The sequence below is a fragment of the Lepidochelys kempii genome, chromosome 4, assembly GCF_965140265.1.
Source record: "Lepidochelys kempii isolate rLepKem1 chromosome 4, rLepKem1.hap2, whole genome shotgun sequence".
NCBI classification, from domain to species: domain Eukaryota; kingdom Metazoa; phylum Chordata; order Testudines; family Cheloniidae; genus Lepidochelys; species Lepidochelys kempii.
The window spans coordinates 53,561,072-53,583,121 of record NC_133259.1 but is presented as its reverse complement, the minus strand read 5'-3'; the positions used below and the strand labels follow the sequence as shown (position 1 = coordinate 53,583,121).

At 37.5% G+C, this 22,050-nt stretch overlaps 2 protein-coding genes across 8 annotated transcripts in view; one reads left to right on the top strand and one right to left on the bottom strand.

Annotated features, from left to right (window-relative positions):
- Nucleotides 1–22,050, top strand: part of ANAPC10 (anaphase promoting complex subunit 10) — a 301,756-nt gene that overhangs the window by 204,386 nt on the left and 75,320 nt on the right. The window contains exons 5-6 of one of the 6 annotated variants that reach the window (XM_073341245.1): nt 1,545–1,687; nt 1,791–1,815. The exons of the other annotated variants lie outside the window; for them this stretch is intronic. Coding sequence (XP_073197346.1) covers nt 1,545–1,687; nt 1,791–1,800 — 153 coding nt within the window. The 3' untranslated portion in view covers nt 1,801–1,815. Of the gene's footprint in view, nt 1–1,544; nt 1,688–1,790; nt 1,816–22,050 lie in introns of those variants that run through there. 6 annotated transcript variants of the gene reach the window in all.
- Nucleotides 1–22,050, bottom strand: part of HHIP (hedgehog interacting protein) — an 87,372-nt gene that overhangs the window by 28,710 nt on the left and 36,612 nt on the right. The gene's annotated exons all lie outside the window — the stretch shown is intronic.

The window sequence follows — 22,050 nt, the reverse complement described above, 5'->3', positions numbered from 1 at the left end:
ATTATAAAACATTTCACTTTCAGCTACTCTTTAAGAGTTAGAACAAGACAATTGTCTTGTGTCATTATCTATGCACAAGACTCTTATACCACTTTTGTGGAGTGATTTGTGTATGTAATCTCTGGGAAGCCATGAAGACCAGTTTAAGTGCTGTGAAGAATTCTTTGCTGGGTTACTAGGTTGCTTGTAGTTCGTAGAAGACAAATAAAAAGGTCTGTAATCAGAAGTCACTTCTAATCCAAGTATCCAAAACCTAAAACACAGTGTTGGCTGCCAACTCCCACTGTCTTGGCAATATGTTTAGAAAACAGTTAAATTGCTTGTGTAATATGTAAACCTTTGTTTTACCCTGGAGGCAGCTACATTAGTTGTCACAACTATGGTGGTCTGTTCATCATAGCTAGCGTACTGTAGGTAATAAGCAGCCTCGGTCTCTCTGCATAGAAACCATAGTTTTATATGTGGCCTTTCAATGGAAAGGTTTTTGTTATTCTTAAAAATAAAAATAGAAAATCTCCAAACAACATTTCTTGTTGTTATGATTACCTCCAAGATTAGTACAGTTATATGTTATGCATCAAATCTATATAATATACTGTGACAATGCAAATACCAGTGTACTTAAATAGAAGGCAATTTAATCTTCTGGCTTCTAAAAATATATGTAATTTACCATGGCTTAAATTTCATTTCGCTGTATTTAAATAAAAAGAGCATATAGATTTGTTTTACCCTTTTAGGTAATATACGGTCATCTGCAGAAGAGCACATAAATAAACAGAATAATTTTAATCAATGGTTCAAATTCAATTCATATGTGACTGTTTACATCATGGCTATTTGGTAGCTTAGGTCAGGATTCCTCAGACTTTCAGAGCTGGTAATAAGAAATGTTTTGTGATCTTCCCCCCAAGACTTTAAACCCCATTCAGATGCAGGCAAATTTTTTTGTAACCATACCCACACCTGTGATAACTGAATATGAAGTTCTAAATTAAAAGGAGTGTGAAATCTTTTAAATACACTTGCAATTCAGTGTTATGGATGAGTCTCTCTTGGCTGTTGCGATATGTTCAACAGGAGGCCTCATTCGGAAAATGCACAGTTTACATTTGTTTTCACTTGAGAGATTCCTATACTTTGTTTTTATCACAACCACTGAAGAGAAACCTGACTTAAAGAAACAAGGATGAAAGTAGGATGAGAGCTTTAATAGTTTGTACAACTAAAGCTGGATCCTTCTATTTCAGAGGCAGCCAAAATCAGCTGAGTTTTTGGCTAGAGAAAGTCAGCTAAGTGATGTTGTCAGAAGAGAAGTCTGCCCCTTTGTCTTGCAGTGGCCTAGTCAGTGCTACTGAGTTATCTGGATCATAGACAAAGGGGTTGGTAATCCACCCTTTTCTCTTTCGTGGTTCATCAAAAACATAGTCCTGAAGCTGGATCTGAATTTATTTTAGATTCTGATTTGAGTTCCTGAGAGTTTTGACCAGGTTACCTTGATAAAGTCTGAAACAGAAGGCTAATCTGAGTTTCTTTTTTTACAGACTAGAGGGCATAGATTTCCAAATTTTCTGATACATGATTCTACCCTGTTGTGCGTAGACACTCCCGTTCTTCCTTTGGAGAGAAGAATCAGCTCATTTAGATGCTCAAAGATGGCAACTCAAATTGAAGCCTACCACCCAAGGTGAATTATTGAAGACATCAGCAAGGGGTGATTGATGATCATTTTTCTCCTAATTTGAAGATTCTACTTAGCTCTCATAAAATAAAATGCTATCTCCCCTCAGTGTGAAATAGGAGTTGCTGGTGAAAGATCATCACAGAATAGGACAAACAGAAAATTGAATGGAGAGGTTTTAATGAAGTTCACTGCTTCAACAGCTTCATGAAGGATCTAGCACAGATTTCCAGGCATTTTCTTAGCAGCAAGAAATTGGTGGTGTATGAAACACTGAAGCTATGAGGCACTATGTGTGGTGTTTTGCATCCATGTGACCAGACTGCTATTCTTTCTTGTCATTGCTTTGGCACTGTTCCCACAGATGGCAATACATGGCTTTCAGTGAATGTGGAAAACTTTTATTGTCTCAGATAAGCAGTCTCTTGTTTATCCTGTCCCAACTTTACAAATTGGTAAGTTGCCTTCAACAGAACCTCAAGAAACATCTCTTTCAAATGCCAGAACCTCTGCAGCACCAGAGACATCAGTTGACTTATCAGGTTGAATTGTTAAGTATTTGCTTTTCCTGGCTTTGGAAAGCAATTGCTCTCAGATGTTCAGTTATGCCGCTAATACAGTATGAAATAGCATTATTTGACAGAACTACTGTTTCAAATTTGGTAGCTGCTCTAGGTCCTATATCTTTTGAAACCATACCTACTGTGCATATAAGGATACAGTTTTCTGCAATGGTATGCACTTTATGTTGTTGAACAGGTCGGTAGAGATACCAGATCAAGTCTTGCTGATTTTTTTTTTCAAGGCTTCAAGTTTTCTCTCTCTCTCTCAAAAAAAAATCTGTTTTCTTTTTCAGTAATGGATTTTTGGTTTCCAAACTCTACAGCAACCCCTCAGGCTTCATACTCTTGGCAACTGGCAATTTGAGAGCATGATGCGCATTTGTCAAGCCAACTGACACAATAAGAAATGTGATGGATAGTTTATTTCCACATTTTACTTTCTTTTAGTTTTCGTTGAACTAACCTGCCACCTTCCTTTTCATGAAACAGTCTAGATTTCTGAATCACCCCTAGGCTGCAACTGATCTCCAACAAAGTCGGGATGACACATGCAAGTCTATCTGAAGCTCAGCAGTATTTTCAGGCATTAGCCATTGACACCTTTTGTTGGCAGTCTCAGCAGGGAGTCCATGAAATATGAAAGGTTTCAGAGTAACAGCCGTGTTAGTCTGTATTTGCAAAAAGAAAAGGAGGACTTGTGGCACCTTAGAGACTAACCAATTTATTAGAGCATAAGCTTTCGTGAGCTACAGCTCACTTCCTCAGATGCATATCGTGGAAACTGCAGCAGGCTTTATATATACACAGAGAATATGAAACAATACCTATTCCCACCCCACTGTCCTGCTGGTAATAGCTTATCTAAAGTGATTTCCAGCACAAATCCAGGTTTTCTCACCCTCCACCCCCCCACACAAATTCACTCTCCTGCTGGTGATAGCCCATCCAAAGTGACAACTCTTTACACAATGTGCATGACAATCAAGCTGGGCTATTTCCTGCATAAATCCAGGTTCTCACATCCCCCCCACCCCCATACACACACAAACTCACAAACTACTCTCTGATCCCTTTGAAGGCGTATCCAAAACAAGGTGAAATGTATTGGCAGAACATAACAAAAAAGCTGGCACTGCACTTTCTGTGCAGTTCTGGAGACTGATTGAGAACTCCTTTTGCTGGTAATTCACCACTTTTCACCAGCAATATATTTGTTTTAAAAATAGTTTTTTCTATCAATTTGAAATGTTGGACCAGCTCCTTAGCTTCAGCCAAGGAGTGCTTGGTGACCCTTGTGGGGAGTAGGTTGGAGGTAGTGATGCTATAAAGAGGAAAAATGAAAAAAAATCACGTTGTTAAAAATCAGTTCAGTTTAAACTTGGACGAGACATTAAAATACCTTCATGACAAAGGCATGGTTATTGCATGATGTCACTACATGGCAAGGTATCTGGGTTCCTTATCTTAATATGTGTGGATTTCTTTTAAGTGTAACCTTAACTCAAAATTTCATGGGTTTGCAATGCTCGATTTTAGATAAATTACAACATCCCTTTAATGTGTTTTATCCCTAAATTACTGATCAGTATTCTCAACTAACTCCACCTTAATGTAAATTTGTCTGGAAATTGACAGCTGTTCTCCAATATTTTGAATCACTGGGATTAAGGATTCTTAATTCAGTTGCGCCCACGTTGAACTGGAGTAACTCCACTGACTTCAGCTGTGTTGCTTCAGTAATGAGAGGATTTAAAGAGCAGTAAGAAAGTATTTTTGTCTCAAGTCAGTGGCTACAACCTTGAGAACACACAAGGAGCAGAGTTTTTGAGAAAGAATGTGTATCTATTTAATTTAGGTAAAATCAGTGAGGTTTTAAGGGCGACCACTGTAACTGTTAACCCAACATGTTACCTAAGCAACTTCCTGAAGTGTGCAAAATTGGACTCTATTATATATTTTCAAGTGATTTGTCTAGTGTAATTGTAAACAATTCCAGTAATAAAGTTACAAATGCTTCCTTTGAAAAAATATGCCATAATCCAGTTAATTTTATGGGGGTGAAATAGTATTCTGTGTTCGTGTTTAACAAACTTGTGGCCTGGACTATCCCAATTTAACAATTAACAGCATTTAACAGCAATTAACAGCATCTTTTCACTTAAAGAAAATGGCATGTGTATGTGTCAAAAATATTTTTTAAATATTTAGACTCATAGTATTAAATCACTTCTTCAGTAATTTTTTAGAATGTTTGTTTGAATATATTACTGTATGGACTATTCTGTATAATCTCTTCAGTTAGTAGCCTTTCATTTAATCTATTTCCCATGTAATAAGATCCATTGCAAATCTGCATGACCATATTTTTGATTTTGTGGGTTTTTTGTAAAGTAACTTAAGTATGTTTTTGATCATCTGAAAGCTCTTATTAGGAAATGGCCTTTGATTTCTGCAAACCAATTCCCATTATCTGTCAGAGTTGTACCACTAAGTAAGGATGAGTGAGGGGTTACAGTTAATACAAGAAAAACGCAGAGCTTCACTCATACCTTCTGCAGCTTGGGAAAATTTACCTAGGAACCCCAGTTTCCCTTGGAAATACCAACAGAGCCTCTTCCTGCTTGAATCTCCTTACCTTATTGGATCATACTATAGACTTCAACATCAGCATTAGACTCTCTGCCTGGTCACAACTAAATCAACATTTCATGCAAATTTTGTAGACATGTGGCCCCAGCACGTGAAGGGAATTTGAATATTGCAGCAGTGGGACCCAGTAACAAGATTGTTGCATGGGTGCACACTGCCTTCCACGACTTTCTTCCTTCACCATAATGAGGAGCCTTCCTGTCAGAGGTCAGGAAAGAGAGGGCAAAAGAAGGGACAGAAAAAGCTAGGAATTGGTATGGAAAGGGGATTGGAAGATACTACATAGAGGATCAACAATCCAAAATAAAAAAACTCTATTTAACCACCCTTTTCTCTAATCATCTGCATTCAAGTGGCCTCTGGCAGGGAGAGGACTTGTAAGTTAAGATATTTACCAAAAGGAAAAACAATTACGCCCATGGCATGGTTGTGTGTAGTATGTATGTTAGACCTACCAAACTGCTATTTCTATTCTCCTATTGCACTGCAAACACCTCCATATACTTGGGTCTGTTTCTGCCTCTGTCATCCCTGTAAATTCCATTTGCCAAGCCACTGTTGTATTTGGGGGTTTTATTAAAAAACTGTGTCCCCGCCAATACCTGTGTTCATTTTTAGAGCAGTGTAAATCCAAATCAGCCAACTCTTGGATTTTGAATTTTTAGTCTCTGAATGAGACTTTGCTTGGTGTCACCAGATGAGAGCTGTATGGCTGCAACACTGAGTTGTTTTCATTCACTTACAAAAGTGTCAGACACTTCAGAGAAAGATGCTTAGGTCTTAAATTATTCATATGGCAAGGAGTGTTTCTTAACCAGCTGCCTGTTTCTTCTCACCTTCTCTCTGATCCAGATTATGACCAGTCCAAATATGGTGGGGGGAGAGGATGCAGGGGAGCCCTCCACTCTTCTCAGAAGACCTGTACAGCTGCAAACCAGGAAAGAGTGTCCATGTTGGTAGAGCAGCCTCAGATGGCTGGTATCTGGAAGTGGCAAATGTTGTTGCCCTTCTGCATAGGGACAGCTGCTAGCTACACCTGATTAGCAGCAAGGGTCACCTCTCTCAATGCTCTTTCCAGCACCACTCAGGCTGCATGGGTCAGCTAGAAAGAGGCGTAGCTGGGAGCCTTCAACATTTAGCTGTCACCAAGATGTCAGTATACTTTTTCCTTGTTTATAATACAATATATTTTGTAGGTGTCTGAAGATTTGGTTTGTTATGTTTTGCTTTATAGTTTACTGTTTTTCCAAATAAACCCTTTTACGCTTTAGTTAAGAATATTTCCATCTTTAGGGCACACTGGTATCTCTTCAGTTTCATTTAGCAGCATCTTCCAACTTCAGTTTAATTAAAAATATGTGTAGGGTTATTTTTTGACCTCAGATACACATGCAAAAATCCCACTGAAGCCAGTGCGAGTTATTTGTGCGTCTATATAAGGGCAGCATTTTGCCCAGAGACATTAATGACCAAAATGAACCCGCCAGAAAGTGGAATTATTAGCTCTGGTGTTGGCTAACATTCATTGGAATGCTGTAGCTTTTACTTCCTGCTATAAACTGGGTGTATTGCTATGTGTTATTAAGCAGCTACTGGGGTCCACAGCACATGTGGTGGTTGATGTGATTTCTATCTGTAATTCTATAATTTGTAGAAAGCATAAAATCATAGGACTGGAAGGGACATCGAGAGGTCTAGTCCAGTGCCCTGCACTCATGGCAGGACTAAGTATTATCTAGACCATTCCCATTTGTCTAACCTGCTCTTAAAAATCTCCAATGATGCAGATTCCACAACCTGCCTAGGCAATTTATTCCAGTGCTTAACCACCCTGACAGTTAGGAAGTTTTCCTAATGTCCAGTCTCAAAACCTCCCTTGCTGCAATTTAAGCCCATTGCCTCTTGTCCTAGCCTCAGAGGCTAAAAAGAACAATTCGTCTCCCTCCTCCTTGTAACAACCTTTTATGTACTTGAAAACTATTATGTCCTCTCTGTCTTCTCTTTTCCAGACTAAACAAACCCAATTTTTTCAATCTTCCCTCATAGGTCATGTTTTCTAGACCTTTAATCATTTTTGTTGTTCTTCTCTGGACTTTCTCCAATTTGTCAACATCTTTCTTGAAATGTGGCATCCAGAACTGGACACAATACTCCAGTTGAGGCCTAATCAGCACAGAGTAGAGCGGAAGAATTACTTCTCATGTCTTGCTTACAATACTCCTGCTAATACATCCAAGAATGATGTTTGCTTTTATTGCAACAGTGTTACACGGTTGACTCATATTTAGCTTGTGATCCACTATGACCCCCATATCCCTTTCTGCAGTACTCCTTCTTACGCAGTCACTTCCCATTTTGTATGTGTGCAACTGATTGTTCCTTCCTCAATGGAGTACTTCGCATTTGTCCTTATTGAATTTCATCCTATTTACTTCAGACAATTTCTCCAGTTTGTCCAGATCATTTTGAATTTTAATCCTATACTCCAAAGCACTTGCAACCCCTCCCAGCTTGGTACTGTCCACAAACTTTGTAAGTGTACTCTCCATGCCATTATCTAAATCACTGATGAAGATATTGAACAGAACTGGACCTAGAACTGATCCCTGTGGGACCCCACTCATTATGTCCTTCCAGCATGACTGTGAACTACTGATAAGTACTCTCTGGGAGCGGGTTTCCAACCAGTTTTGCACCTACCTTACAGTAGCTCTGTCTAGGTTGCATTTCCCTAGGTTGTTTATGAGAAGATCATGCGAGACAGTATCAAAAGCTTTACTAAAGTCAAGAAATACCACGTCTACCGTGGATCCTCTATGATATTTCCCTGCCTTTAGTCTTGTAATACGTTATTTTCTGTTCTCTGACCACATGCATAACTCTCCCTGTCCCTCCAATGCTGGCCACACCTTTTCTTCTGCTGTCATACCCACACATAAGTATGGAATTGTGGTTCAGGCACCATTTTACAGGTTTCTTCTCGAAAATTCATGCAAACAAAAATGAGTGCCTCACTCAGAATCTCAGTGGTGACATTTTATTTCTCAATTTTATGAGTCAATACTCTCATTACAGTAATTATTTTAGGGGCCAGTTCTGCATGTCATTTGCAAGCTGCAAATGAGCCCTTAAAGCCAGAAATTAGGCATATCGAAATGCAATCGAAAAGATTTTATGTGAGAACAACTGTAGGGGAAGTTTGAGGGAGGCTTTTTTTGGACTTGTAGAGGAGTATGAGTATTTATAGGAGTATATTTTATTTAGCAGGAGCATACTATATATTTTATATATCATAATTTTGCCAATAAAGAAGGAATTTTTTGTGAGCTTAGAGTGAGCCAGAATGTAGACAAGGGTTTTAAAGATTCTCAGATAATGCTAGTAGGTTAAAAATGACCCCACTAGTTCCCATTTTTCTTCTGATTTTAATTAAAGCAAGAACAAAAACTTTTATATGCCCTTGATTGCTTTATAACTTATACTTTCTTTTCCTTACCTTCACAGTCTTTCGAGGAAACCAGTCACTAAATGCAGGATCTCTCACTTCTAGTCCTAGTCCTCGGTATTTTAAAAAATTTCCTCTAGTCCAGATTTTGCTGTTCTGCTGGGCAAGTCTTTAACTTAATCCAAATGGCAATCCTGGTCCCCTGTCAATACAATTCTTTCTTCCAGTCTTCCTAAAGAAAGTATATGAAATTTACAAATCCAGAAACCAAAATAACACAAACCCACAGATTGCCTCCTTCACACTCCCCTAGTAAGACATGGGTCTTGCTTTAGCAAAGCTCCCACTTATTGGTTGGAAGCAGTTAAAATTTTTAAACTTGCCAAAAGCCAGCCAATAATTGAGAGGTTCTGGGCAGAGAGATATCTGACTGGGAGTGTGATTGATAGGAGGTGGCGGTGAGCCCATGTTAGGTCTGTGTCTGGACTGGGAAACTTCATGTACTGTTCTACTTTAGGAGAATTGGAACAACAGAAAACAGTGGGTATCAGAACTGGAAGAGGGAGGTTCAAAATAAAGGCCAGATAATTACTGTATTTACTAAAGTTGGTTCAAGAAGATGTGAATTACACATTTTCCTGCACCAGAGAGGCCCCTTGGACCTTAGGCAGCACTCACACTATGGGAAAAGCAGATGGTGATTCCACCTCTGTCCTCCCTGGGGTTTTCTTGCGGAGAATGACAGCTTTAAATTTAATCAGCGACTCTGAGTGCTTCAAAAGTAGAAACCATTGAGGGAAGGCAATGAATAAGTATGCTCCCTCATGTCCTGTCCTATTCCACTTCCTCACCAAGCTTTTTGGCAATTCTGCTGTCCTATATCTTAACTCCCCAGTACTTTACCACCACAGACTGTCTGCTCCTGGTGATCTTTCTGTAGCCAGAGATTGAGATCTATTCTGCTGTGGAACTGGTCTCCCGAGGAAGGTGGTGGAAGCCCAATAAATTGGGACTTGTAAAACTTGACTGCAGTAAGCACTAAAAAATTTAGGGACAACCCTACATTGGCAGGGAGTATGGGTTAAATGATCTAATAGGTCTTTTCCATCTCTATGTGGTGAATGCATGTCTTGCCACTCTGTTTACAGCAATGAATATCCCTATAAAATTATTGTGAAGGGTCCAAGAGAGAAAGCTGGCATGGTCTGAGAAGCTGGCTCATTATATTAATATTCACTAATGCATGGACACTTTAATGAAAGGCCAGTAATGACTTTTCAGTCATAACAAACTTTGATTTTACATTTTTAAAAAGTTACTCCTTTCAAACAAAAAAAGGAAACATTTTTGCTAGGCCATATTTTAATACTATTTCTAGATTTTTCCCCCCATATAGGGACACAAACAGTACAGTTTAAACCCATTTAGCAATTTAAATTATTCTACCAATGACCCAAGTTGACTGCAGTCCTCAGAGAATACAGCATTTGTCTTCTTAGGCTTTAGCCATTATCCATATATCCAAGACACATCTCTACCTGTCATTAATGCTATTTTTGAAAAGCATTTCATTTTTTCAAAAAACATTGTTTCCAACAGGAGAAAGATGTCAACGAGTTCAGTAAACGTTGTCATCAATCAGTATAAAATTTTGATTTTAAACAGTATGATATTTCAACGGATCATCGCAGCTTCTATCACAGCTACAAAAATAAACGTACACGATGAAAAAAAAATCTTACTACAGTGCAAAGATCTCCCTGAGTTGTTAAAAACAACAAATTGTCATATATATAAACACAAAGCCCATAAGACTTTGAAATCAGTTGTATTTTAAAGTCTTTCTCTACTGAGAGAGGAGAGAAGAGCAGTGTGTGTGCAGCAACACATGGCAAGTTTGACAGTGCTTATGTAAAATGGACCAACCTACAACAAACTTTGGACTCCAGTAATTGAAAACAAATTCATGCTGTTTTACCGTGACCACTTTATATGGAAATTTAGGACTATAATTCACCACAGAATAACAACAGTTATCATCTGTGAGTAAACTAAAAACAGAATGTTGATTTGTGCAAATGCTAGGTACTGAATAATAACCACTTTTAAGTGAAATGTAGATGGGAAAGGTGACCATGTAGTTTTCTGGATATTGCACTGCCCTGCCTTACAAGCTCTTCTGCATCTCCTCTTTGGTTACTAGTTGTGAACTGTTGTCTTTGAAAAGCAGCAACTTGGCCTTTTGAGCTGCAAGGGAGTGTGGGTTCACGTGAAATTCATTTCAATGTTCTTTGTGGGGAGCCTATTATGGACAAAACACACGTCCAAAAACTAAGGAGAAGGCACAAAGATTTCCATTTGGACAGGTTCTCCTGTCTGGTCTTTAGGCTAGATACTATGAATGAGGCAAGGAGTGCAATGAATGAGGAAGGAACACTGCCAGAGCCACCTCCCTTTAAATGCATTCCATACAAAATGCACATTTTAATAATACACATTTTACAAGAAGTGCAGTGAATAGGGTAGAGACTCCTCATTCAATATGCACCTTTTGTGAATTTTTTCAGTGCACAGATGAACTAGGCCATCATGCATGTGCAGCATGGCCTGGTTTAAGCTGATGACGTTATAGGCTTAGCATTGTCATTGTTAAAAACGTGCTGTTTATAGAAAAGCGTAATTTCAATGGGTCTTCATTCAGTCAAACCAATACTAATCTCTGCTGGGACAGAGGCACTCCTCTTCAACTGGGGCTATCTCCACACCAGATTTCTGCTTTTCACACCCACGCATTCTGGCATTAAAGGTGTTCAAAAAAAGGTTAGGCGTACTCGTGGCACCTTAGAGACTAACCAATTTATTTGAGCATAAGCTTTCGTGAGCTACAGCTCACTTCATCGGATGCATACTGTGGAAAGTGTAGAAGATCTTTTTATACACAAAGCATGAAAAAATACCTCCTCCCACCCCACTCTCCTGCTGGTAATAGCTTATCTAAAGTAATCACTCTCCTTACAATGTGTATGATAATCAAGTTGGGCCATTTCCAGCACAAATCCAGGGTTTAACAAGAATGTCTGGGGGGGCGGGGTAGGAAAAAACAAGGGGAAATAGGTTAGCTTGCATAATGACTTAGCCACTCCCAGTCTCTATTCAAGCCTAAGTTAATTGTATCCAATTTGCAAATGAATTCCAATTCAACAGTTTCTCGCTGGAGTCTGGATTTGAAGTTTTTTTGTTGTAATATAGCAACTTTCATGTCTGTAATCGCGTGACCAGAGAGATTGAAGTGTTCTCTGACTGGTTTATGAATGTTATAATTCTTGACATCTGATTTGTGTCCATGTAAACCTTTAACTATAATTAATAGAATTTGGTGGTTTTTGTTATATTTTACTTTCTCAGAAGCAGCTTTTTTTAAAAACTTTTTTTAAAAAAGTTTGAAAGGTAAAAGCTACAGATGACTTGAAAATTGGGGCTGGAATGGAAAAGCATATGAAACCTTAACTGTAGTTGTTCTGAATATTCAAGTTATGATCCTGCCTATCAGTGAAGATGAGGGACCCACACTTCAAGTCTGAGCCCTGCTGCTCACAGACACAGAAATATGAAAAAACTTTACCTTTTCACCAGCTGAGGAATGTGCGCACATATTCTAGAAATAAACTGAATGCTAGTTTATTCCTTAAAAAGAACAGGAGTACTTGTGGCACCTTAGAGACTAACAAATTTATCTGAGCATAAGCTTTCGTGAGCTGCAGCTCACTTCATCGAATGCATCCGATGAAGTGAGCTGTAGCTCACGAAAGCTTATGCTCAGATAAATTTGTTAGTCTCTAAGGTGCCACAAGTTCTCCTTTTCTTTTTGCGAATACAGACTAACACGGCTGCTACTCTGAAACCAGTTTATTCCTTAACATCCAAAGAACTTTTGGACTGCAGAAAATTGGAGACATGGAGAAGCATATTTCTGCCTATATTTAGCATCAGACATTCAGCATAGTTTTGATAAGGATGTGACATATATCTCCAAAGCATATTTCAATTGCATATGTTAGTGGTTTTTCAATGGATGATCTGCCAAATGCTTGGCATAATCAGAATTTTCACCCCAAAGAGTCATACAGTACATGGATTCCTCACCATTTTGTCATACCAAATAATGGGGAGGATTTTACTGAGAACTGGACAAATGAGGTTAAAAAACCACTGTGTATTCATACAAATTATTTTATTTTTGTGGTTGTGCCTCTTTTGTGATTGCTTTACAAAAACATTAAGTAATCTTATTTTATTTTCACAAATGCTTGCAGAAAGCAAACAAAGTTCTGTGCTTGGTGATGAATTTTGAACTTATACATGGGACAGTTTGCACTGGAAGTTGTATATTTTTATGAGAGATGCTGTGGCACATCAGGAGCCATGCTACCCCAAACCTGAGTCCGGCCACAAACTCAATTAAACCAACCAGAAAAGGCTGACTGTACCTTTTGCTGCTAGAACTGTGCATGTACATCAGTTATTTTCTGTGAATATGATGAGACAAAATTAAATTTAAAATCTTCCAACCAATAAATCTTAGGGTATCCAGTATTTCTAAGTATGATGCCTTGCGCAAGATGTGTGGTCCAGAAAGGAAAATGTTAACATGCAAAATCTCCTTAAAGTTATTTCCCTTTGAGATTTTAAAGCCCAGTGGGTTCTTCACTCTCATCTTGTGATTGTTAGTCATCCAGCCAGAGAACAGAAAGAATATCACATGATTTATGCAACTAATGAGCAGCTCAGATTTCAAATACTGCAAATTATTTGTATCCAGCCAATAGATTAAAAATGCACACAATTTGTCAAGTAAAATCAAATGAAGAATAAATCCAAAGGAATTTTGGTTTGATCATGAATATTCTGTGAGCAGAAGAGGAGGCAAAATTCATCAGGTAAATTACTTACTATGAACTAGTCACACAACTCTATTTTACTTATGCTCTCAGTTAAAATAGTGTGAAGAGTGTTGTTAATTTGAAGACAGACATGAGTATTTTTATGAAATATGCCAAATGGAAAAAGCAGGATGGGGAAGAATTTAGTTTGCTCTTCATCACTCAAAATATGTTGTTAGCAGAATAATGGAAATCCAGAACAGTGCTGAGAATTGCAGACATGCAGGAAATATCCATCCAGAAAACTAATTCCATTTGGATTTGGCTTAAAATATGTGAATGAAAAGTATGTTTCTTTCTGAGAATGCAAAGATAGTTTTGCATGTTGTGGTGAAGGAATGTTTATAGCATGTATAGTTATAAAACAAAAAATGGTGAGGCATGGCATGAGTATGGAATAATTAGACGGGTATGTTTGAGTGTCTCAGTGAGCTGTTGCAGACATACAACACTGGAATGTGCGTTTGTCTTGAGACAATCATCAGTGAATGACCAGGGCAATGTCTCAACTAGAGCTAGTCAGGAATTTTTCAAAGACATGTTTTTCATTGAAATGGCAATTCATCAAAACTGAAACTCTCTGTGGGAAAGTGTTGATTTCAACTAATTTCCTACTTCAAAAATGTGTTGAGAAAAACTTTTGACATTGTCCCGTTTTGACATTTTTGGAATGCAAACTTCTGTTTTTCAATTTGAGACAACTTTTTGTTTTGGAATATAATATAGTAGTAAAAGGAAAAATAAAAAGGTCAAATCTAAAGGAAGTGTTTCAATTGACCCAATTCAAAATTTTCAGATTTTTTTATCATAATTTTCAAGATTTCAACTTTTTGTCTCATTTGGGAAAAGGAAAATTTTTGAAATCTCTCATTCTCACATGATGGAAAAACTGCTTCCTGCACAGCTCTGGTTTCAAACTTATTTGTAAGAACGGTTGATCAGAACTGTCAGAGTCCTGAACATCTTGGTGATACATTGGTCAGATCAGAGTTTTCTGTGTCTATTCTTGACCTGGGATGACTTTCATCAGTTTTTAACAAAGCTACAGCTACTTATCTTTGGTCCCATTGCTTTTCCACCTACACCATCATTGACTTGGAAAAGCCACAGGAGAGATGATTCTCCAGTTACTAATGAAAACAATGAATGCCCTTGCATGGAGAGGGAAATGTTCTAAGCTCTCTGATTAGTGAGTATTCAGCCTTTTCTCAAGAGAACTCCCTTTGAAACTACTGACCTTGCTGGTTATAGACCAGTTACTAAACTTTCTTTTTGGAGAAAGGTGATAGGTTGGGCACTCAAACTATGTTTCAAAACTGCCCAGATTTGAGACCAGTCCCAATCTAGCTTCAAGCCTGCTCATGATACAGATGGCCAAGGTGATGAATGTTCACCTGATTGATACATTTTGTCTGTTGTTCTAGGCTGGCTATTACAGATCTGTGAGCAGTTTTTGTCACTCCTGACAATGGTGTACACTTATCACGGCTAAACACTATTGCAGATGTTTCCTTAATTGTTCTCCAGTGCCTCAAGTCGTACCTGGAAGACAGGATCCAAGAAATCAAAATGGCCAAATCAAGTCCATACCTAGGTTCTTGTCTTGCATTATGTTACACAGGATTCCACCCTTTCTTTCCCCATGTTGTTCAACATGTACAAATGTGAGATCCATGAATAGGATCACTGAAAACCATGGGGTAAAACATCTGCTAATGATATGAAGTTGTACATCTTTTGACTGATGGATTCTATTCAGGCTGTCATCCGCTTGGAAGCCTGCCTGAAGGGGAATGCAGCTTGGATGTGTGAAAACTAGCTTGAGCTGAACCCAGTCCAGTTAGAAATTTTGGCAAATGGGCATGGGTGAATTCTGTGCCTGGCAGCATCTACTCTGTGAAAACAGCCAAAGTTGTCCTTGACTGCACTTACGATGGAGAAACAAGTGTTGGAGATGGTTAGAATGTTGTTTCTACCAAGTTCATTTCTGATCAAATTCACTCCCTGCTCTTTGGCAGTAAATGTCACCCAACCCCTCATCATCACATAGCTTGACTATATTTATTCCCTCTGCTTTAAGCTATCAACAAAGGAGTTCCTTCATTTGCAGCTAATGCAAATTGTGAAAGGACATTTGCTTGTCAGGAGAGAATTTTTAAACATAGAGCACTGAATTTTCAGTAGTAGGCACATAGCAACTTGGGTTGTAAGTTCATGCACATATAACTTATCCACCTCACCACCCCCAAGCAATTAGGTGAGCACAAATGTATGCACACAACTGTACACCCCTACCTTCCAAAATTTAGTCCACTTTAATTCTGTGTACTGGCTGCCAATAGAGGAGCAAGTAAAGATCTGCTTCACTGACTTATAAAGCCTTAAGTGGATGGTGTCCCAGCTACCTAAGGAACCAGATCAGTTTATTGTCCTTCCCTCTGCACCAGCTCCTCAAACTACCTCTTGATGGTAGTACCAGCTAGCCCCTCTCTTTGAGAAACCATGTAGGGCAGTGGCAGGCCCTAAGAATATGTAGTAAGATTATCACTGTTATGTCTTGGGCATTCATTTCCGGTGTTGGGGAAAACAAAGTAATGAAAACAATGGATTTTGTAGGTGCTCCAGTTCTTAAGGAATTGTCTGAATTATGGTTGTCCTATTTATTTTACTATTACATATTTCTGAATGGTATTTAATTTTTATTCCATTACATGTTGCAAATTTCTATTTTGCATCCTAAGTATTTTTGTGGAGATGGGAGACCATAAATAAACAATTATTTTATTAGAGTAATTACATCCTACCTGCACCTTTTAATTTAAAGCAATATTTTTCTGTCAATGCAGATGTTTTTCTTTTTACAAAATAAAGTCCTTTTGGGGTCAAATTTCCTAAATGACCAATTCCTGAGTACAGGGATCTTGTTTGCCGTGTTGTGTGTTGATCCTAAGATATTAGACAAGAATATCTGTCAGCTTGAAAGTTTGTCTCTTTTGCCAACAGAAGTTGCTCCAACAAAAGATATTACCTCATCCACTTTGTCTCTCTGATACACAGATCTTATTCTTTAAAGAACCCAGTTCAGCAAAGCACTTAAGCATATACTCAAGCTCCATTGATTTCAGTGGTTCTAAAACAAGACACCATACTGCAGCTGATTCGGTTCCCTTTTTGGTTGAGATATACCTCTCTTGTGAGGTCAGTAAAAATGATGTGATACAGAGCTGATGACGGGTTTTACCAATCAAAAAGGCATAGTACTGAAGAAAATTCATGACTAGAGTAAAGAGTACATAATTGTTTTTAATTAACCTGACCCCTTTCTTTTAAACCAGACTTTCTATAAAGATTTCTTCACAGACTGTAGCTAATATGGTGGTCATGCAGTTAAAGGCATTATCTTCACTTCATTAGAATGAAACATAACACTGAAACCCCTGACATTACTATCAAGGTTTCACTGCTATTTGACATTATATATTTCCTATTATAAATCTAAATAAGAACTTACATTGACCTTCATTAGAGCAAACATTAAACAATTTAGTAAGATTACTACTTTGAAAGGGAATTTAAAAAAAAAAAATCTTTCAGACCACCAAGAAACAACCATAAATTTAAGGAAATATGAGGTTTCCACCATGTGACTTCCCCTGCAGAGTTATGCAACAGATTGCTGTGACTTAAAGGTCATACATAAAAAGCACATTTTTGAAGAGATTTATAGAGTTTCTATTTATACAACTTATATGTCAACAATTTAAAGGTATAGTTTAGTAAAATAACAAATTCAAATCTAATCCCTGTGAACCCTTGATAAAATAGAGTGCTATGTTAACAATTATTTACATAAAATAAATCACTAATCAGCTTATCTACGTTAACTGATGTGACATATGATACAATGATTAGTTGTTTACTATCTATAATGGATGTGTGTTCACTTTTACACTGAAAATCATCTTTCTTCATTTCCAAAAGGGGTTTAATAAGGTTGCATGATCTAAGTTACACTGTTCCAATGCACACAATATTGCAACCCTGTTTAGAAAACTGATAAAAATCTACCTCAGGAATAACTTATTTGTGGTTGTTTTGACTTAGTCTAGTATTATGCAAATAAAGCACCATCAATAAATAAGATTTCTTGGTCACTGTAAATTTCAGATTGTAAATTAATAAGTCATTTGTCAGCATGAGAGAAAATGTCATTTTCAATGGTAAGATATGTTTCTTACCACTTAAAATATGACATTTTTGTTACATGATCAAATTTACATGATCTGGCATATGCTTGTAAGAAACTGACTGTGTGAGGGGTGGGTGAAGGTGGAAGGACTAAGATCTTAAATATTGTAAAAGATGGAAACCTTAATGAGAATATTTCCTAGTTTTATTACAAGTTTTCAATTTGATTTGGTTGCTTTGTCTTGTTTATTAGTCCTGCTATTGGAAAGAAGTGTAAATTTTTTCAAAAAATCAGCAGATTCCAGGTAGGATGAATTAAAATAATCTAGGGTCATAGGCACAACCCATGTGGAGCCCAATGGCCCTACCTCAATGCTGTGCCTTTGTCCCTCCATGAGGTGGCAGAAGGTTTCAGCGTTAAGATGAATGGGGCAGTTCACACATCCTGGAGTGCTTGATTCAGGCTGGTCACGTGTTCAAGTTTGTCTTTGCCTCTATGAGGGCTAGGGACATAATTTTTTAAAATAAAATGACAGTAGAAATTCTGATCTCAACCTCTGACCCAGGAGCTGGGCCCCGAGCACAGGTGACTGTGGTGCCTATGTCTTAATCCATCCCTTACTTGAGGAATTTTTACATATTAAAATAATGCATTATGGTGAGAGAACACTATTACAGTATTATTTAACAGCCCCAACTTGTATAACTGTCCAGAGGTATTAGATGTTCAGTTCTTATCAAACTGAATCTTCTTGGGAAAACAGAGGCTCCACTTCAGCAAAGAATGTAAGCATGTTCTTCAATATAAGCACTTCAGTGGTTCCATTAACTTCAGTGCTTTGCTGAAGTGGGCATGAACATTTAGAGAAACAGACGTGAACACTAATGGGATAAAGGCAGCAACAGAAATACCACAGAGATTTGAACAGGAATGCTATTATGGCCAAATCCTGGCCCCAGTATATAGCCTGAATAAGCAAAGTGGGACAGGTTAATGGAGTTGGGGCCTCTACCAAGACTGTGCCCCTCACTACTGGGTCTGCATTGACATGAATAGCCAGCCCAGAGCCCCAATCCACACCCATGGCAGCCAGCCCAGAGCCCCAGTCCACACCCATGGTCAGCGCCCCTCTGTGGGCTCCCTATATCTTGCCCTGTTGCAAAACAGAGTGGTACTCATTCTGCAGTATTCAGGTATTTTCATGGCTATGGAGAGGGAGGGGAGGAATTTGCCCTCTTCTCCCCTAGTTGAAGAAACACAATCGCCAGTGCAAAGCCTAGTAACTCAAGCCGCCACTTAGCAAGCATAATTTATTTCTATAGTAAGAAATCACTATAAAGAAATTTGGCTTCAACTGGTCCAAGAGAGTTTATGGGTTCATAAACCAATCCAAGCAGCAATTAGCTGAGAGAAGATGTGATCATTTCCTATCTTTTATGTGCATTAAATAATATAATTTTATTTTGTTTGCCAAAAAATAGTAAAACGTAAGTTTATGTTAAATTACTGGAATAAAAGTTGATAGTATCCATGGTGTTTTTTAATATTAATGACTTTACCAATAAGAAATAAAATCACTAAGAGTATTGGAAAAGGATAACAGGTACAGAATTTAAAAGCTGTTTTTCTTTATAACTGTTAGTCTAGAGTTTCAGAGAGAAAACACTAATAAAAGTCAGTCATCATTATGATGTCATTCTCATAATTTCCCTTGAAATAAAGAGCAAGTACAAATAATATTTGTAATGTGTGACATCATCTATGTAGCTTTCCATTGCTCATACTTTGGGTTAGTGATGTTTCCTGTTTGTTATAAAGAACACCTTCTGGGTGGAATGGATTCCATTAATAAAATCTCTCTGATGTTAAACCATCTTTGTAAATTGTGTTAAAAAAAAAATCAGGCCAGGAATGATACAAGGATGACAGTAGCTATTTAGCAATAACTTTGTCAACTGGTACAAACCAAGGGCTTGGTCCTGTTTTGATGAAGTCCATGGGTGCACAAGGAAATCAGGGTCACACCACAGGCTATTTGAATGATTCTCATTTACCAGGAAATACATCCTCATCTCTTTTCTTTATTCAGAAAACATAACTCTCCATGCATTATCTCTCAACTTATAACAGCATGGACTGCAATAGCTTAACATAACCAACCAAATGTTAACAGAAATGGCCATAGGCTTGTGCTTATTTCTCCTGCTTCAAAATTTTAAAGGAATTTTAACCAAAATTTTCAAAAATGACCAGTGATATATCAATTTTTGGGTACTTAACATGAGACAGCTTAAAGGGGCCCGAGTGATCAGCTCTTTTTGAAAGTCAGGTCCTTTTTGGTATCTCAAGTTGACAGCCCCAAATCCGTAGTCACTTTTAAAAATCTTGACCTTAGATTTACATGAATTAGGTGAGAGATTTTTAGGGGATACTTTGTCTCTACAGAATGTCCAGCCATTGCCTTTGGTCTTTTCACATATTTATTTTAAAGTTTTCTACATTTTGAAAAATTGTGTTTCATCACTACTCCCTACCCCTATGTGGCATTCCTGTCTTCACAGTGTAGCGATGGCAATATGTCACTGGAGGGCCTGACCCTGCACCGCTGAGGTCCCTGCACCTACTGGAGCTTTGACATTAACTTCAAGGGTTGCAGCATTAAGTCCATAGTCTCTGCCAATGGCACAGAGCTGGTTCTTTATGCTCTTGCACTTTAAATACGCTGATATGCATTAATTATACATTCAGCCACTTGCAAATTTGGCCTAATTCTGATCAACACAGTGAAAATCAACTGAAATAATTGTCATTGATCCTATTTTATATCAGTTAACTTAGTTTAGAATGAGGCGAATTATCTCTTCCTCTCACATATGCAATGTACAGATGAACTGGACTAGTCTTATCAAAAGGCTACATCTGGTAATGGATTTAATGAATGAATGGCACCATTACTTGCTTTTCAAAGTAGTTCAAGCAGTAGTTCATGTCATTATTACTGCATTTTTATATTTTTGCTAGACTTGGGCATTTAATAAATGATGAATAATGTGATTATCTACACATGGTATCTTTAGGATTTATATAGAAATTTGTCAAATGCTGTATTTGCTAAAATTCAAAATAGAAAAAGTGACTCTCTTGAGTCAATATATTACAATATTTTGGCAATTATTCTTTGGTTAAATCCAATCCATAGACATGCTTCCTCCTAAAAAGAGGCTGAACGCTGTAATTTACCACCACAGGCAAAGCATGAACCCATATGTATTTGAGTTTTCAAATCCCTTTATAGAGAGACAAAATATTGGGTCTATACTAAATTACAGTCAAATAGAACAATTCCTGAAAGCAAAATGACTAACGTACACAGAATTCATTCTCTAGAAATGCCTGGTACATAAAAATTAAAACTGCATCACCAAGCAACAAAAATTATACTCTCAAAGCAGAAAGAGCAACAGAATAATAACTACTTAAAAAATAAAAAGTAGCAGGCCATATACATACACAATTTGTTGTAGCCTGGGGAGTACAAATGAAACTGTCTAAAAATATTTAAAAAGTAGTAAAATCACTTCCTCTACAAATTCATAAACTCACAAATGTTGCCTTGTAATTGTTCTTGGACATGCTAGGGGAAAAATCATAAGCGCACACAAAATGTTTTAAGTATAATGGAAAAACTCCCCATTGCCATATGAAGATTAAAGCAAAACAAATACCCTCCAGAAAACCAGTAGGTTCTCTCTTTCCTCTCATGTGATCTGATCCTGCTGTCTTTCTGCATGCATAAGATGATGTGTGTGGGAAAAATGTAGGATTGGATGTAAGAAGACATACCAAAGCATGTCAGGGATTCAGCCATTCGCTAAACATAATTAATTTTCTATTATTTCTGGGAGCTACAGTTTTCACGTGTGTGTGTATGTGTGTGTGTGTGTGTGTGTGATATCTATATATGCAGTGTTTCCAACTCTCTTTATTTTATTATAAGTCTCTCAATATTTAGAATTTTTCCTATAGTCCCAGAATCAAAAGATTTTAGTATAATGTCAGCTTTCAATTTGTAAAAAAGTAATTTTCTTGCCCTCAGGGTTGCAGAGAGAAGCTTGAAAATGTGAAATAAGTGTATCTCAAAGGCTCAGAAGACAAAGAAAAAAAGAACTCAATATGTATTATTTTTATTTAATCTCACAATATTTAAGCCAATCTCATGATATCTGAATGCATAGGGTTGGCAATACTATATATGGCTTATTTAAAACTAACACCCCCATCCAAAAATATATCAAATATGAAAGCACTGAATTTCCTTCGATATATAATTAATACCTGAATCTAAGTATCCTTCTTCTGTTACAGCAGAGTTCTAAGAACCAACCCATTAAAAGTAATTGTAAGGGTTTTATTCCTTGGTGGAGGAGGATGTCCTACAGGTTCTCTTGTTAAGGTTCACTGCTGCTCTCCGATCTTTCTGCATGAAGTCAATTTACAGCTATTAGACCAACACATTGGCAGCATCTCCTATTTTGAAGTGATTTGCAGGTATACAAACTGAAAATATGATTTGAATATCAATT